An 18967-nucleotide genomic window follows, 5' to 3' on the forward strand; every position below is an offset into this window, starting at 1 on the left:
TTGGTGGGTCTACGGTTTATGACCTCTAACCTAAGTTATCATTATCACCATTACACTTACATGCATCTGTCATCTTCCTCTTATGAGCCATGGATGGTGACGAGAAAGAGTGACCCTGGGAGTACCTTTGCCCCAAACCTCCTAACAACAAACTTACCAAACAGGGACTGCTGCTTTGTCCTCAACAATGCAAAATATGAGAAATGCAAATTTCCTGATTAAACAATAGAATCCTAAGTCATTCCTTCCTCTAGGCAGCTAGTCAATGAATATTGATTGAGACGCACTGAGAACTGTGAATTTAGCAGTCAGCAAGATTGACCTGGATTCTGCCTTACAGTTTAGGGGAGAGAGGCAATAAAAACACTACCAAACAAATAAGTGAATAATTGCAAATTATAATACATTATACACATTCATTGTTACATGATACATTATACACATAGAATGTATGATACATTATACAAAGAAGCTCCAAATTCATGTGCTACTTAAAAGTTTGCTTCTTTTGAAGCGTTCTTAGTCAATCAAGTATATTCCCAAGTAAGCATTGTTCCATTCTGCAGACTTCTGCAGCTCACCCACAGTGCCCACACGATGTTTCCTGAGAGCAGGTGCTGAATGAATAGTCAAGTGAAATTTTGTGATAATAGAGAAATTATCACTGGGATAATTCTTATTTTGGTTTAGCCTATTAATTCCTTCAGTATAGAGTCTCTTGACAAATAAGTGGATATTTGAGCCACATAATATATTCCTCAGCTCAGTGTTGTGTCCTGAACCATGATCTAAGACTGTCCTTAAAGCACATTTTAGAGTTCTCACCTGGGAAATTACTGCAGGATCTCCCGAGATGCCCAGCCCAATCCTGGACGTATTGAATCAAAGTTTTAGGGTTGGGGACCTTGAATGGATACTTGAAAAGTGGTTCAGTGGTTTTCTGATTAGAAATAATTGTCTAAAGCTTTATTTGGTGGAGTGTCATTCTGATTCCAGGGAACTTTGGGCTTCCTCTCCCACCCCTCTCCCACCCCACACATACAGTGACAAGCCACACTTAGGAAGGCTTAGGAAGAAGTGGACATTTCTGAGAGGTAATGTCTGTTAATTTCCATGTATAAACACTTACATCAGTAGCCTTCCTTTCAGCTCTGTCTGGTCAACTATTGATCCAATTTTTGGTAAAAACGGAAAATAGCATTTCATCAGGAAAATGTCCTGCTGTTGCAGACACTGTATACCAAACTCTGTGAGAATGTTTGCTCTGCGTGTTTGTGGAGGACAGAATTACGGGAGAGACAGATAGAGAAACCATCTTCTATGTTGCTGTATTAATAAGCCAACCCCATTCATCCTGAGAGTGACAATTCCAACAGAAGGGAGCACGTAGTCTGTGCATGGATATGAATATAGACTTAACTGATGGTGGTCATGTTGCTTATTTAGAAATCATCGTAGGAACTCAAAATGGCTTTACTAACAAAGATATCATAAGCAACGTTTGGGAGAAACATATACATAACTTTCTGAAAGTCCAAAATCTTGAAAAAAAAGACAAAAAATTTTAAAAGTAAGGTAATTGCTTTCCATTGTAATAACATTGAACCTGTGTTTAAAACACATATTTGACCTATAAGAAACTTAGCTCACGAGAATATGACATGAATCAGCAGGAGAATGCACCCATCAAATCTGTCAACCTAACTTTAGGAGGCATCCTCAGAAGGAGAACAAATAGAGAATAATTTGTCATCGCTCCTCTGCACTGGTCAGGTCACATAAATTCCAGGCACCCCACTGTCAGAAGAATGCACACATGTTGGAACTCAATCAGGGACAACAACTGGATGAAAGGCATTCCTGGCTCAGAGCCACACTGCTTCAAGTTCCCAAGACAATCTAATTGGCACCATTCATGGGTGTATGTGTGGCATAAGGGGTGGGGGAAGTGCCTTGATTTTTCCATTTCTTCTTACCTTTTCCAGGGCTTTCAGAAAGCAAATATCTTTGCTCAGCCTTCCCTGATAGGCTATGTTGGTAACACTCTGAATTCAAGAGGTGGTGTGTACATGTATTTAACAGAAAAGAGCTGGAGGCTAAGAAAGAGCTCGGTGACTGAGTGTCAAGAGTCTAAGAAGATGCTCACAACCTTCAAAGACTTGAAGCACTATCATAATGCAGAGTTTTCCTATATGGTCCCCAAGGGTAGAAAGAGTACAACAAGCAAGATTTGATTCCACATGAAGAAATACTTTCTAAGATTCAGTGATGTCCTCAGATAAAATGCATGTAGGGAAATTCCCTAGCTGAAAAGCTCAAGAGCAGGAGATGAACATGTAGAGAAGAGTGGATTGTATGGTTTTTGAAAGCATGGGCTTTGTTGTCAGATGGAACTACATTCTCATCATTTTGATTTTCTTGCTCTGTGACCTTGGGGAAGTTACTTAGGCTCTCTAAGCTCTGGGTTTCCTGTCTCTAAAGGTGGAAAATTGTCCTCATCTCTCAAGACTGTTGAGAGAGTTAGGCGAGTTACTGACTAAAGAGAATTTAGCACAGCCACAACAAGGCAGGGTGTACTCAACGGTAGATATTATTGCTGGAGAATCAGGCACTGGAATAGAAGTGGTGTCAGTGAGCGAGAAAGCTGCCAGAAATGGGAAGCAGTGTGAGATGCACTTTTGACCCCGTTATCTGGCAGGCTGAAGTGTGAGAGACATCAAGCTTTAATCTCAACTGAGCAATCAGATAAAGTGAAAAGAGATAAACCCTCAAGCAACCAAATAATCAGAAACAGAATTGTGTGTAGATAATAAGAAGCCCGCTTCCAGGAAAATAAGATGAAACAGTGGAAGATAAAAATTAGAGAACATTTTAGATGTTTTAAAATTTATTAATTCCCCTCCTTAAGTCCCTCTCTAACATACATTTTATCTTTAAATTTTAAGACCATTTGTTAATGGATTCTAACACTGGTTCTCCTTCCCAGGGAAGTATAATATCCATCACCTATCACTTAATAATGGAGTTATGAGGCAGGGAGACATTTTCAGGTGTGGTGAATTTTTTTCAGCAACTCAGTGTTAGAATAATCCAGAAATGAATTTCTTTATTGTTAAGCAGTCCTGTGATACCCATGCAAACCCCCCATCTTGCTATTGCCCGCTGGGTCAGAAGAATTCAAATGCCTTTCCGCCTACCTACTCCCTGCTGAAAACGTGATCTGGCTGGAATGTAAAGAGCAGATCTGGTAGAATGTTCCCGTTTAATGAAATTATGAAATATGAATTTGATGCACTCTTTAGAAAAAATATTGTGTCCTCAAGTGACATTTCTGGACTCTTTCAGTTTGGCATATGTGGTGTGAAATTTTAAGAGTCATGAAAAGTTTAGTCTAAAAATACAACTTGTTGGGCATTCTTCCATATTCTTGTCAAAAAGAAAAAAACCTGCTTGGTACCTGAATTTAGACACTATGGGTAACATAGACTGGCAACATTCGGGTCCTATCCCTCAAAATCTCAGTCTATGTTGTATTTTATGCCAAGTATTTTTCTTGACCGGTGTTAAGTTGTTAATCTTTACCTTTCCTGCCCCCTTCCCATACCATTCTTCAGAAATTCTCATAAGCAATTAAACATTTCAAGTTCCTAACTATCTAATGGCCACTGACTGACTGTTAAATGGTTTTCAGATATTCTAAATTCAGGACGTCAGACCAGCCAGGTTAGCCAACGTCTATTTTTCTGAAGTCCTTTGATCAGTTTCCAAAAATACCTTGTTCTGAGTGTGTCAGAAGGACTAGATGGGCCTGGCGCTACCTAGGCCCCTGAGAAAGATTTCGATTCATGTTGATTTAAGTCTCAGCACTTATTCTAAAAAAAAAAAAAGAAACACATGAAACTTTCTTGCAAAAATTCTTGAGTACATTCCCAGACATAAAATCATTCACCCATGCCGTCTCCACGACACTGCCCTGCCCCTATTCTGCAGAGTGCTCCATTTGATTACCAAGGCATATTGCCATCCAAAAGTCTTTGTAGTACAAGAACATTCTCTCCCACATACTACCTACTTTTTCCAATCTCCGTAGATGTGTACCCTGGATGGTAAAGCAGCAGCCACTAAATGACTACCTGAAACCTGCTCTTTACTTGGTATTCTCTAGCTCAGCGAAACCCAATTGTCATAGTCAGAAATGGAGGCATCCTCTTTAACAACGTCATCATATAAATCCCCATTCTGCTTCATCATACAAATCACTTACTCCCGTTGATGTGATCCCTAAATTCACTTTGTCACACATCCCTATGGCCTTAACCTTCACTGAGGCTTCAATGATCTGTCCCCCACACTGTTATAACAGCCTCTTGACTGTGCACCCTGCCTTCACTTCTGCCTCTCTCCCATCTCTTCCTCCATCTGTAGCCAGAATGACCTTTCTGAAATGCAAATTAATTATGTAACTTCTCTGCTGAAAACTTTCAACAAGTTCCCTTGATCTTAGCACAAAGCTCAAAGGAGTTTCTAGGTGCCTTCCCAGCTTCATCACACATCACTTTTTCTTTTCTACACTGCATCCAAGCCACACTGAATTTTTATCCGTGACTTCAATGTTCCACACACTTTCTAAGAACATCCTCCCACCCCTACCGTGCATCCCCTCCCTCCTTAACACTCACCTGTATATTTTCTATTTACTTTTTATATTTAATATCGGAAATTATTTCCTTCTGGAAGGCTTCCCTGCCCCTCTACCGCGAGTCCAAGTCTGGGTTAGGTACTCCCCATGAGATCCCAAAGCACCCTGTATTTATTCCACTTTAGCACTCAGCTTATTTCTTTGGCCGCTTACCTGTCTGTTCACAGTATTTCCTGTCAGAGTGTCTTTTTCCTCCCCATTGAGTCCCCCAGCACAGTGCCAGACACATGCATAAATCCTGCGGATTGACTGAATGAATCTTGAATGACTCTTGCCCCCCAGAGCACTATAGCCACGTGCTCTTTACATGGGATGCCCAGAAAAAGTTAAAAGACTTCATTCAGTTATTCCACAGATTTTTACCAAGTGTTCTCTGTGGGACAGATATGATGGTAGGTTTTATAAATACTCAGCAGGAATATAATAAAATTATTTTCCTGCACCACTGTAGGTGGTCAAATATTATTTGCCACCAAAAAAGTAGCGTTGGATACTAGGAAATGTAGTCGCCATATATATAGCCTATGTGTGAGTCACAGCTTTTCTGTCTAAAACCTAATGGTGAGGTTCTGAATCACATCGTGTTAATGTTTTTCCATCCGTTCTTCTTCGAGTCTGTGTTCAAAATGGTCACAAACAAAATGTTCTTACCTTCAGCTAGCTCCACACGAGGAGAGCTGAACATCTGTATGTAAGTAATACTAAGTAAGTAATACCAAGCAATGTGCACCTTGGGAGAAAATTCCTGCGAAATGTGCCCGGTCTTCCTTGGAAGCCAAGGCACTTAAAAGGTCCTACATGTAGGAGGACAGGAATGTGGAGTTCCGAATGTGCTGGAGAAATGCCTTCCTGTCAGCAGTCTTTCTCAGTTCACTGCTGGCTGGCAACGGTTCTCAGCAGGCTTTCTAGTGGTCATAAAAGCATTCATTGAAAAGATTTAGGTTAGACACATCAAATTTCTCATGTTTATGACAAGAAAATTGAGTTATCCTTCCCAAATGAATGGAAATGTGCCATCTGGGACAATATATGGCTTCAGTAAAAAAATGATAACGATAAGGACAGACATCAGGAGTGTTTAGTCAACTATTGAATAAGAAAATAAGTAGTTTACATTATCTACATTCTCTTCCACATGAAGCCTAAATAAATAAAATCAGCATTTTTCATTATTCCCAAGTTATAAATTATTATAGGCAAATAGTTTATTGATTACTTCCGAGGATGGCTTAAACTATCCTCCATTCATTCATTCAGGTCATGAATTCTGTTACTTTACTACCTGCTGTGACTTGGGAACTAATATTTTTCCCTTTTCCAGAAAAGTATAGGAAGTCTTATTTCCTTAGTCCTGAAACTTGTACTTACAGGCACTAAATTAGAAAAATAGGCCATATTATCAATATACCTATTTTGGCTTCTTGAAATTACATCCTGCTTTTTTTTTTCATTTTTAAGTCGTTCAATTCATATCCGTCAATATCTGCACGCGCGAAGCTCCTCGCCTGCCTTTCCACCATTCTCTACCGTCCGTGAAGACTTCTGTCTCTTGCACGACACTTGAGTTGGTTGTTCCTACCTGTCATTGGGTTTAGGTGTAGGTGTTGGGCTCCTCCTTACCTTTGCCTAAAGGAATGGCACCACTGAGTCAGTGGCTGTCACCTCCCTGGTCCCCTTCACTATCAATCTAAACTCCATCAATTGTCGGGGCCATCTTTCTAACCCTGCTCTAAAACCACCACAGTCTCCCCATTTGCTCTTGTATTAAGTGATCCTCGATCCTTTCTCAAACTCCTCAAAAATATGTTTCATGTGTTGTGCTATTTTTCTCCTGTTGGTTTTGTTCGTGCCTTGCTTCCCCTACGCTAATAGCCAACCCTGCCCCGTCCTGAGCATCTATCTCAAATGCCCCTCCTCCAAGGAGCCTTTCTAGATTTTGCCAACTAGAGATTATCACATCTTTCTTTGACTTTTCCGTGGAATTTATCTATACTTCTTTCATTAAGCCAATCTTACGTGGCAGGTATTATGTGAATTATACGCTCAGTGGGGTCTTTTTCCTGTTTGTTTTGTTTTTCACTGGTTTGCTTATACTTTAAAGACAAAGATTTCTGTTATCTTTGGATCTCTTCTTCTGGTGGAGGGACTTCTATTTTTTTTAAATTAATTTATTCAATTGACTTGAATTCAGGATATACCCTAAAAATTTTACTCCATGTGTGAGCCTTGCAATTTCATTCTTTTGGGGATAATTCTGATTCTCAGAAACTAGTGTGGTTTGTGGTTTAGAGTCATGGCTTACGCTGCCCTTAGGAAGAATGAAAAACAGCTGGTGGCCAAGGAGCTCTGGAAATTTGTCAATAAACTAATTGTAGGACAGAAACCAAGAGTAAAGAAGTTTGACTTGCATATCTTAAGCTCTATCTATATTACTATTTTTTTTTGAAAAGATACTGTTTTGGAAAGTTAAATATTTCAAATAATGTGTTTTTTACTAAAACCATGAACAATATATCCAAAGAAAATATTATACAACTATAATATGAATGTCAGTACTCTGGCGTTCAAATTGTTTCCACTTTATTTAGTCAAGCATATACTAACATAACCAAATACTTAAAGAAGATAAAATCATTTAATTTTAAGGAATTTTTTCAGAATTTATGAAAAACGTCCCTTTTAAATTTTAGGTGCATAGGATAAAACTATTATTACAAATGATGAGAAAACTTCTATTAAAATATACATTATAATATCAAAATTGATGCTACTTATAAATGTAAGAATTCACAGTGATTTCAGCTAAATTCATTAAAAAATGGTTGATCACTGTCTATATGCAAGAAATTGCCCAAGAAAATAGAGATTCAAAGGTGAATAAGCATAAATTTAGAAACCTGAAAGCTTAAAAATAGGAAGCTTGCAAGAAATACACAAATGACCAAAAATCAAGTTCAATTTTGATGAGAAAAGTATGATAGATATAAAGGGTTACAGCGGTTCAAAAGAAAGAGAAGTCAAATGTAGTTGTGAGTGTAAGAAATATCAATGAAGACACAGCATTCTGACATAAAACTAGAAGGTTAGGATTATAATTAAGGGAATAGGTTCAGGAGGAGACATTAGAGGGAGAAGAAATGGCCTGGGTAAAGGTTCAGAGGGCAAAGCTGTGGATGAAAGGGATTGCAAATCAGGCCGTTGTAATGAGAGAAAGACCTGAGCTGAAGACCACCTTCTAAGAGCCTCCCATGATGATGTCACTCATTGAAGAGGATAATTTGAATACATGGCTGGTGGCCATATTGAATTAAGTGTCCTAAGTTTTTGAAGTACATACTAGAGCTTAGGAACTGAGCTTACTTTCAAATTGCTCACCATCCAAATCAATGTTGAACAAGTGAAGATAAAGGTAACAGTGTTAAATTGAGGCCTGTATTTTTCACCTGGCCTGCAGATTAACGTCATGTATAGTTCCTGCTTCAACCTCCAACCTATCTCTTAGATTGTACCTTCCTCAATGTTTCTCTGAGTCTTCATGAGGGATCCAGATGAATTATTTCAGTTGGCCAATTTACTCAAAGAGTCCTTCTAACTTGTGATTTCACTAAATTGAGCGCATTTTTTAACTGTACTAATCGATTTTCTCCCACCTTAGGGCCTCTGCCCTTGCTCTTCCACCACCGTGATGGGTGTTCCTTCATCTCTCATACGGTTCCTGCCTTTGCCCGACTCCAGGACTCTCTTAGTGGGCTCCTTCCTCACCACCCTATTCAATTTCACAACCTCACCACAAACTGTTCTATCTTCCTTCATAAACTTAGCACCTTCTAACATACTACGTAATTTATTTGTCTTGTTTATTGTCTAATTCCTCACTCAGGGGACCAAGAATTGTCTATTTTATTTGTGAATCTATCTTCAGTGCTTAAAATAGTACCTAACATATAGTAAATGCTCAATAAATATTATATGATTAAATACATGCTGCATGAACTATATTCACTGTTTACGTGATAATTTGAGATGGTCATATTTTACTTTATAGAACTTACTCTTCTAATTACTGTTTCTCATTAACTTTATTGCCTTCAGGAGGCCTTATAAAGCATCTGCTATGTAACCAGTGCTGTATCTGATTCTTACAAAATAAATCATATGTAATAGCTCTTATATTTGATAAGCAAATAATAATAGAATAGAATATGAATACTATAGGATTTCAGCTGGCATTTAAAAAGAGAAAACAAAGATATCTTGGCATCTCCAGGGGTTTCCCCCAATGGAGCATTTGCTCGTTCTAGCAAATCAAAAGCTGTTCGCCAGCACAAGCGTGGGCTTTGAAATTGCACAGACCTAAATTCTAATTCCAGTGGTACTGTTCATTACCCATAACACCTTGGCCTGGTCATTAACTTCTCTAGGTCCAAGTGATTTCATTTGTAAAATGAAGATCATAATCTTAACCTCAGAGGGAGAATGTGAGCTATCAAATGAGATCATCTATGGAAACAATTAGCCAAGTCCTTGGCACATAGAAGAAATTAAATAAATGCATGTGGAATGAATTAATTCTTGATCAGTGTGGAAAAATATAATGAGAAAAATGTGGCTTTTTCAATCTATTTCTACTTGTTGTACCCCATCTACACCTTTGCTCATAATGATACCTCTGCCCTCAATATCATTAAAATAGTGAATTGCATTATGTAGTGATTGGTTATTACGTATATTATTATTCCTACTTTAAAGATAAGGAAATTGAGTTTTATACACATTAAGTAACTTGCACAAGGCCACAAAGTAAGCAGCAGAGTTAAGATTTGAACCCAGAAGAGCTCGCCTCAAAAGCTGATTCAGCGGTCTTGATCCTCACCTTAGTCAGCATAGTGATGTGATGGTTGTCAGGAAGTCTTCCCTAAACCTGCAATCTGGCTATTACGCCTTTCTGATCTCACAGAGAATCTCATGCATATTTCTCTCATAATATATGAAAACTTAAAAAACTTATTTGTTCCTTTTCTTTCTATATCGGCATATCACTTTCTAGAAAGGTGATGTGGGTAGCTCTTTCTGATTTTAGATCTTGAATGAGTTTTCACCGGGCACGTTTCACAGAAGTTCACAGAAACCCGTAAAAGCTAATGTTTATTGAACATTCATGTTTATTTTGCTGTAGGATCTGGTCTAATTGCTCTATCCCTCGACTCATACATTCCTCATAACAACCCCATGGGGCAGAGACTTCCTTTATCCTCATGTGAGAGATGATGAGAATGAAACGCAATGAGCTAATGAAATCACTCAGTTTAAACTCCAGGACTGGAGATTGAACTCAAGCATTTAGATTCTAGAGCCCATATTTTTAATCACAAGACTACATTGCCCCTCATACAACAGGATTGATTATGCCTTCTTTTCCTCTTGCTTTAAAAATTCCTAGAAAAATGCTTTTTCATAGAGTCGAAATTGTACTTCTATGAACTATGACTCTCTTACGTTTGGCAAGTCTTTATTTTTCCTGTAACTCTGACATCTGCAATTAGTCAAACTTAAAAAGCTTATTTAAATAAAATAGATGAATTTAGAATCTAATAGAAATTCTAGATTTTAGGTCAGCACTTATAAAAAGTTGGTCGTGGTACCACCTCCCCCACCCCCACACAGAAATACCATATTGGTGGTCTTCATTGCCTTAAAGAGGCTCCAAGCTGTGCTCTTTTAAACCATAACCTTGCATAAATTCAAAACCAAAAATAAAAGTAACTTTAAAAAGCCATCTATCCTCCCAATACCAACTTAGTCGGTTTTTTTTTTTTTTTTTTTACTAAGTAAAATGCTTTAAACACAGACAGCCTATTTTTAAGAGAGAGCAAAGAATGTGTTCATGGCAAGTTGGAACAGTGTGCAAGTGCCCTGGCTGCGCTGTTATCTGAACGACAAAGCATTAAATCACAAAGAGGAAAAGTCAGCATGTTCTCTGAGAATACAAATAGATTAGCTCAGGAAGAGCTTTGTCCAAGAAAGGGAAAGACACCTACCCAGAGAATAAATCAGGCACATGAAACCTATAATTTTAAAAAATTATTTTCAAAAAAATATTTTTAGCTGATAAACAGGACTACTAGATAAACAAAGCCCAGAAGAAGTTCCATGTGAAGCTTTTTAAAAAGCGGACCTTCCAAATTCGAGCAGTCAACATACCCCACTCTTTATCTACGTTTCTTGTATAAAATGTGATTCGTCAGTGGGTATGGAACTCACAAAAGGAAATTAGATCCCACTCCTCTTTAATTCTATGATGGAATAGTACTTAAGCTTACCAGAGACATAAGAACCTTTCCTAAGTTCAAATCTGTAAAAATCTCCATATCCCTTAACATATAAAGACTCTTTAGGTTCTGCCAACCCAACGCACAATTTACAGAAAGCACCCTCCCTCAGAATTCAAAGAGAACGAATTCCTCTTACCATATATTCCATGTTGGCGGCTGGTGGGAAGACTTTGCCCCGTACTTGATTATGATAATCAAGAATGGCGATCATGTCATTCTGCGAAATGTAGCGCTTCCGCCTGGCTTTGGGGATATCCGCAGAATCTAGTTGTGCTTTCAGAGCAGCTTCAATATCAGTGAAATTATTGGTTGGCGGGGATGAGTCAGTGGAATTGAGTAAGACGACAGCACTCGCTTCACAGAGAAGGCAGAACAGGAGTATGCTGCAGACGGCAGAGCTTGCTAACATTTTGAGGAGTGGAGAAGGAGAGGCCACCGAGTTTACTTTGCTTTAAAGCAGAAAGGTAGAGTTAGGGTCTATGAAAGGAAAAAAAAAAAAATAAGGCCAGAGGGTAGGAATTTACAGAGTCATCATTTGGGAGCATAGCTTGATTTGATTTTCTCCAAAAAGTCCAAACAAGTGTTGAACTCAAGACTAGGAGACAACCTATAGTAGTCTCTATACATTTCACCTGTCTTATGAGGTAGGTCCCTAAGAGGAACGCCTATAGCTAGAGAAAAACAAATAGCATGACTACTAACCCTAAAATGAATGTGAAGCATTTACCCTAAACGCCTGAACCACACACTGCCTTACTGCCTGTTTGTTCTCAGAGGGAAATCATGAGGAACTGAAATTCATCTTGAGAATGAAGAGATAAAATGCATCACAGGTAACAACAGAGAAGGTGCTGATAATGTCTCCCAGACATATATGGACACCAAGTGACAGAACACATACAAAAAATTATCATAATCCAATCTCAATTCTAAAAAAATAAAAATGTGAGCTACTTTAAAATCAATGCATGCAAAACAAACTTGTTGAGCTAAATAGCTTACCTCTGCACAATGCCAAAATGAATATATTGTTCTTCCAAAAATTTAAAGTTCTTTGCTAGGTTGTAGCATGAACCCTTGTAAGAGGAGTGTGTCTTATTACAAGCTCTCAGAGAGCAAAACTCTGCAAGGTTTGAATGCTGCTGGCTACAGGAGCAGCTAACAGCTTTTATATGTCACAGTCTGCAACGTCCAGAAAGGGCAGTCTTTCCTAGGGTCTCTCCTAGCCAAAATCAAAGGGGAGGGGTTTGGGATAGAAAAAACAGTGATTGGGTGGCAACCTTTTTATGTGGGTGGTGAGGAAGTTGAGTCACACCCACAGCTTACAAAGTACAAACCATAAAAGACAAACCCTTTTTTCTCTGGGCTTCTACCTATGCTATGAGTGGTTCATTTTTCTCACTTAATGCTTTCTAGTTCCTGGTTCCCATACAAAAAGAGAAGAAAAAAAAAAAAAAGACTGTGAGTTCTTGAAAACACAGACGGCTGAGTAACAAGCAGTACATTTTTTTTAAGACAGTAAATGGCATGGGAGCTCAAAAGAGCAAGCTGATATTACATCAAGAGATCAGCTCACACAGTTAGTCTGGGTGGCCACAAGTATGAGTCCAGAGGGATGCCAGGCAAATAGTAGTAGCCAAACTATAGCATATGATATTAGGATAATAGATGCTCAAGTGGTTGTACTCTCTGTCTCCATGTGGCTTTATTCCTCGAATTGGTATATGCATTCTCTCTCTCTCTGTCTCTTGTTTCACACTCCCTTCCTTTTTTCTTTCTCTGCAGGGTGAGGCAGAAAATTACCTGCCTTTTACCTGCCCTGCATACAGTGCAAATAGAGAAGCTCATGACAAATGACCGCAGCCAAGATAACATCTGTTTCAGGTTTAGAAGCATATAGTTGAAATTATAAGCAGAGAGTGGCTCAGCTTCTCAGGAAACATATTGGAGGGCACAGCACAGAGGCCATGAAGAATTTAACAGCAGCAGCAGCTGCCAACAGTCAGAAGTGCCTTCTTAGAAAGATGCCATTGGACCGAAATCCATGTCTGACAAGACAAGAGCCAAGAATGTGAATCTGAGGGCAATCTCTAATAAAAGGACCCTCAAAAATGCCATGTGTCATGATAACATTAACAAAATGTGGACCGTTCACAGTCAGTGGTAACAGGAATTCTGGAAAATATACGTTATTCAGTTGAGAAATTTACTTAATATACACTGACTTGTCCAGTTTGCCAATGTGATTGTCTCTTGGGTGTTTCAGCAGGAGAAGCACTACGTGAATTTATAGTCGTCAGAAATGATGGTCATGTGGTTAGCACATCAGACTCAGAGCCAAGTTTCCTGGGCTATATTCCCAGTTGGGTCTCCAGCAGTATGTGTGGCCTGATGCATATTGTTTAACTCTTCATTGGTGCATCTAAAAATGGGAGGGAAAAGGTGAATATTCTATGTTGAGACCGACTTCATAAAATTCCTTAAGAGAGCAGTAAGGTGTTTGGAACCAAAAGCGTCACTGAAGTTCAAAGTAAAGAGATGCAGTCTCAGATGTCAATAACACGTCAAAGTTCAAGTTTTGCCATATTTTGATGAGTATTAAACTCCTAACTAAAGTGAGGTGATTTTAGGAGAGCTGAAGTTGCCATACTAAAAGCTGTAAATAGGAATTAATTAAGACCGTGAATTGAAAAGGCAAGAACATATAACATGAGCATGGGCGGTGAACAGGAATGGTAGGAAACATCAGAGCTGCTTGAGGGAATGCACGTGTCTGCTCACAGCTGCAGATGTTTAACTGGAGCTGTCCAGCTAAGGTCTCACCCCTTCAGAAAGTACTCATGGTACCTTGAATGAATCTCAAGGATGCTGTGTTAAGGATTCCTGAATCAAACAGGGGGTTAGAAAACACACCCTTTATAAGCCGTCCAACTCGAAGATCCCAGGGTCTTTTGAGAAATCAGTGCCAGCGCTGATTAGCCTATACATTTCAACGTGTCTCATGTGACTGTCCAGCATATAGAGGACTAAAGGGCTTTTAATGCCTAAGCAGCGGACACGAGCCTTTCTTTCTCCAGGGTGGCTGAGTTCTTGCTTAGAATCTCATAAAAATCAACTGTTGCTTTCAAGGTTACCTCTTTGTCATGTACACAAAGAGATATTGTCCATCTCTTGATGTTTGACTTGCAGGACTTCCATGGGGATACAAATGCATTCCTTGAGAAACCATAAATGGGTTTACTCTAAGAGTGAGTGGAAGGATAGAGCAGGATAAAGAGAAAGGAGGAATTTCTGAGATGGACCTAAATAGGAGATTACCTCTCCGAATCCAATTAAAAGAGGGCAGAGCTGATAGTTGCTTAATCTTGAGACCCAGAGGCATGTCAATGATTTCAAAGGTCTTTCAACACACATGGATTATATTGTGGAATTTCAGACTATTAAGGAAACCCACAAGGCTATGGAATCATAAAAGAAAAGACCTGTGGGAGGAGAGTTAAGAATTTTGCTTCCAAGCAGACGTTATTGCCAGAAGAAGAATTCGAAATACTTTGGAAGTAATTTTAATTTTAAAATACTTGCAAAATTAAGAGGCATACATCCAAGTTGTCAGTAAGAGAACTATTAATGAACCAGTAACAATGAGGTGGTTCTTTATGAGATCTCTTCTTGAAAAAGACCATTGACATGTTTCAAAACCTTTAGGCGAATGCTTGCCAACAGAGACAGAAATGGAATGTAGCTATATTAGTGAAAAGAAATAACGTACACAATTGGCAGTAACTATTGTCTGTCTTGAAACCTGTGAGAAAATAGTTATTATTTTTAAATTGAAATCAGATATAAATGTCCCAGAATGGCATACCTGCTTAAGAAAGGTGTATGTGTGTGTGTACAGATGTGCACGTGGCTTTAGTCTAAATCCTTTCAAGTCAAAATGTACTAGGAGCATGGATATCACCAAAGAGCTTGTTAGAAATGCAGAATTTCGGGCCCCATTGAAGACCCGCTGAAAAAGAATCTGCATTTTATTAGGATCCTCAGATGATCCATATACTTATTAAGATTTGAGAAGCATTATCTAAATTACCTTTTTTTTTCAGAGACAGAACACACGTGCCCATGGAATATGCGGTAGTAAAAATCTATTTATCTAGTAACATGGGGAGAATCAAAGTCAATATAGGTATATGCAAGCATGTTTGAGGAGGGGAACACAAGTCCACATCTGCTTTGTAAGGAAGAAAAGATGACCGGGAAAAGGACCTACAAAGAGCATCTCACCAAGAAATTACTCAGTAGTGGTCAGAGCCTTTTTAAGATTATTATACAAACTCTACTTGTTAATTAATTTATATTAATCTATCATAAGGTTGTTGAAACAATGGAAGGCAGTATATGTGAAAGTGTTTTGTAAATTGTGACATGCCATATAAATAGGAACTATAATTTTATTCTGACACCCTCAGGACAAAGGCCCCAATTTTTCCTTTGTTCCTCACTCTTTTGGGCCTTGTTTTATACATCCACTAGCTCTGCAAAACATGTGGATTTTTAATCTCTGAACTGTCTCACCGTTCTACCCCTTTTGCTTTTATCATTTTATGACTGCGTACAGTTAATCCCATTATCTTTTTCTAGGATTACTCCAGTGTCTCTCCTCTTATTCATAATCCACATTGCCTTTGGCCACTTTCCTAAAAAGCAAATCAATTCATTTCACTCATCTGCATATAACTCTCTGTTGCTGTCCATTGCCCATAGGGTCAAGTTCAAGTGCCTTGACTTGCCTTACAAGGGCCTTGAGAATATAAATCAATCTACCTTGTAAGCCTTATTTACTGCAAACATCCCTTTCTGTTTCTGTATTCTGGCCACAATTTATGCCCCAACTACACTTAACCACTTTCTTTTTTGTGATAGCTTCAGGAAGTTCACAAGCCCATGTGTGTTTGTTCACTGGGGAGGGTGGCAGGCGTTTTGCCTCTGATAATGTAATTATTACACTTAATAGTGTATGTTAGTATAAAAAGAGCTCAGTAAACAGTAAGATAACATTGTACTGTGTATTAATTTCCTTTTAATAAATTCTTTTCTTGCTTGATTACGTCTCATATAGCATTCTAGAGTGATCAACATTTACAGAAGTCTAAATGAGCTTTGCAAACTTTTTTTCACCAATTTAACCATTAATAATCACTAATAAATCTAGAGTATATGTAGGGGGTAATTTGATGAAAGGTAAGGGCTTTGCAAAAATGGTAAAGAGTTTTGGTGGCTAATGTGTATTTCCGTTTCCATTTGTGTAAAGTTGTAGAGGATTGTGAATTTGTTGGATTCAGAAAATGGGCAAAATAAACACACAAATTATTTTCAAATTTTGAGCCCTCTGCTGATAAGCATTATATATAAATATATAAAACACATAGCTTATATGTTGTATGTGTGTAACACATAAATTGTGTATATTACATAATAAATATGTATAATTATAATATCTAATACCAAATACTACATTTTCAAAATATTTGAGAAATTTTGTAAAATACATTTGTAATATCATTTATCATATAGTATAATTTATTTTATTGTATTACCTAGTATTGTGAAACCAGATTCAAGTATCTATATTTTAACTCACTGTTATTTCTTCTTTTCATCTTTCTTACGAAAAGTGATTAGGATCTAGATATTACATAATGTTATTTGTGTGATTATTCCAACCTGTGTGTGATTATTTCTCCTCAAGTTCAAAAAAAAAAACACTTCTGGGTTTTCTGCACTGGAAAAGTAAGCATAAAAATTAACAATTTTTGTGTGACTAATCTTGAGAACTGCTGGACGTAGTTCCAAAAAGCATGGTTCCAAGGCAACCTTTTAAGTTCCCGACACAGCTTGACTCAAAAATAAACAAATAATACAAAATAACACAGAACAATTGTTCAATAATAAAGAACAATTTTTCTTTAATGGAAGAGTAGAATAAAATTGTTTTATATTCATACAAGGTCTCAAAAACTCACCAGTAATGTACCTTTTTTGGAGAGCTATTGAAGAATTTGCTACAACAAAACAAAGGAATAAATCAAGGAGATAGATATGGAATCCAAGAAATAGGGGCTGCAACATGAGGATAAAATCAAAGGGAATTCCCTTGATGATGGCAAAGGGAATTCTCAGTGCAAAAGCTTTGTAGTAGCTTATTGGAATAGAAGCCCAAAAAGCCCAAAAAAGAGTGTTTCCAAGGGAAAAAAATGAAATTGACTGATTTCATGATACTTTTTTTTAACATGTTGAGAGCATATTTACAAGACATTGTGGGAGAAAGGAAATATAATCACAGAATAAGATGTAGCTCTGCTGTGAATATCTATACATACATAATAATATAAACAATGAATACCACTATAACCCAAAGATATGAAATTACTTTTGGAAGGACGAAGAGAGAAGTATGGATTTGTATGCTTGTTGGGAAGGGGGTGGGGCTTGAAAGAGAGCTAAATACTCACCTTCTATTATAGGAAATGTGGAACTTATTAGCTACTGCCTAACAAATTATCCCAAAACTTAGAGATTAAAACAACAATAGATATTTACTATCTCACACAGTTTCTGTGGGTCAGGAATTTGGAATTAGCTGGTGCTCTGGCTCAGGGTTTCTCGTAAGGTTGCAGTCAAGATTTTGGCTGGGACTTAAATGGGGCTGAAGGATTAGCTTCCAAGATGGCTCATTCACCTGGCTGGCAAGTTAGTGCTGTTGGCAGGAGGCCAGCACATAGGGACCTCACCACATGGACCTCTCCACAGACCTTCATGAGTGTCCGTAGAGCACTGAAGCTGGCTTCCCCCAGAGTGAGCGATCCAAGAGGGAGCAAGGTACAAGATACAATGTGTTTCATGAACCACCTATGGAAGTCACATACAATATCCCTAGTTAGGCGAGTCACTCAGACCCACTCGATGTGGTAGGAGATTACACAAGGCCATGAACCAGTGGGTGAGAATTATTGAGGGTCATCTGGAAGGCTGGCTACCACAAGACAGCTTTGGAAAATAGCTAATTTTTTAAAATCAGGAAGTATGCACATTATTTGGAAATATGGAGTCAACTACAAAAAGAAACTATTTAAAGAGGTAAAAGTGGTTGCTTCAGGGGAGAAGGAGTGTAGATGTGAGTGAGGAATGTGGGAATCCTGTATTTTTTATTCTAACTTTATAGAGCTATTTGACTTTAAATGTATATGCACTTAACCATCTAATTAAAATAAATTAATGAATTCATAAAAATTAATTTGGTAAATAGTGCACATTAAAGTATGTCTACTGAGTAAATAAACAGATGATAAAACTGGAGACGTAGACAAAATTATACCACATTTGAGCTTGCCTAGGATCTGTCTTATTGGTTTAGTTATGTTATAGGAACTTCTGGTGGGACCCTTTTATCTTAATAATTCAAAAGCCTCGCTCCCAGAATAACCCTCCTCTGTTTCAAAGGGTCCTTGTTTACCTTGCTTGTCCCAGTGAATTTGAGGCTGTGCTTTCATCTTCCTATAATTCAATGTAGGAAATGAGGCCTTGAATAAATACATGTGTAGCAGTTGTTACTATGGATATTTTATGGCCCTGGATAAAGAGAGATTAGTCTTAACTCTCATCTCAAGGATTGCCTTGTTGCTTTAAAACAAAATGGATGAACACCATGGTCCATCATTTCTTCAGGGTCAGGAAAAGATAAAGGTACCCCTTTGCTTTTCAAATCAATCCTTAAAAGGGCACATACTTTCTCTACCTCTTCTAGACATCTTTCAGAAATCTTGGGTAGTAATCTCAAGGTTCTTAAGACCAAAGTGTCTGGTGGTTCAAAAAGAATCTCATAGCTAGACCAGACTTTATCAGTTCATGGACTTTGCCACCTCTGAAGCATGACAGA

At 38.0% G+C, this 18967-nt stretch overlaps 1 protein-coding gene across 2 annotated transcripts in view; it reads right to left on the reverse strand.

Annotated features, from left to right (window-relative positions):
* The window catches only part of PI15 (peptidase inhibitor 15), a 31649-nt gene extending 19416 nt beyond the window's left edge, over window positions 1-12233 (reverse strand). Inside the window, exons 1-2 of one of the 2 annotated variants that reach the window (XM_008514163.2) lie at window positions 12034-12233; window positions 11168-11480 (exon numbers count right to left, since the gene is read on the reverse strand). In XM_008514163.2, the coding sequence (XP_008512385.1) occupies window positions 11168-11440 (273 nt within the window). In that variant the 5' untranslated portion in view covers window positions 11441-11480; window positions 12034-12233. Of the gene's footprint in view, window positions 1-11167; window positions 11509-12033 lie in introns of both variants that reach the window. The other variant, XM_008514162.2, reaches the window with a different exon arrangement.
* Between the last annotated feature and the right edge of the window lie 6734 nt (window positions 12234-18967).

Source organism: Equus przewalskii, chromosome 8 (genome assembly GCF_037783145.1).
Source record: "Equus przewalskii isolate Varuska chromosome 8, EquPr2, whole genome shotgun sequence".
NCBI classification, from domain to species: Eukaryota; Metazoa; Chordata; class Mammalia; order Perissodactyla; family Equidae; genus Equus; species Equus przewalskii.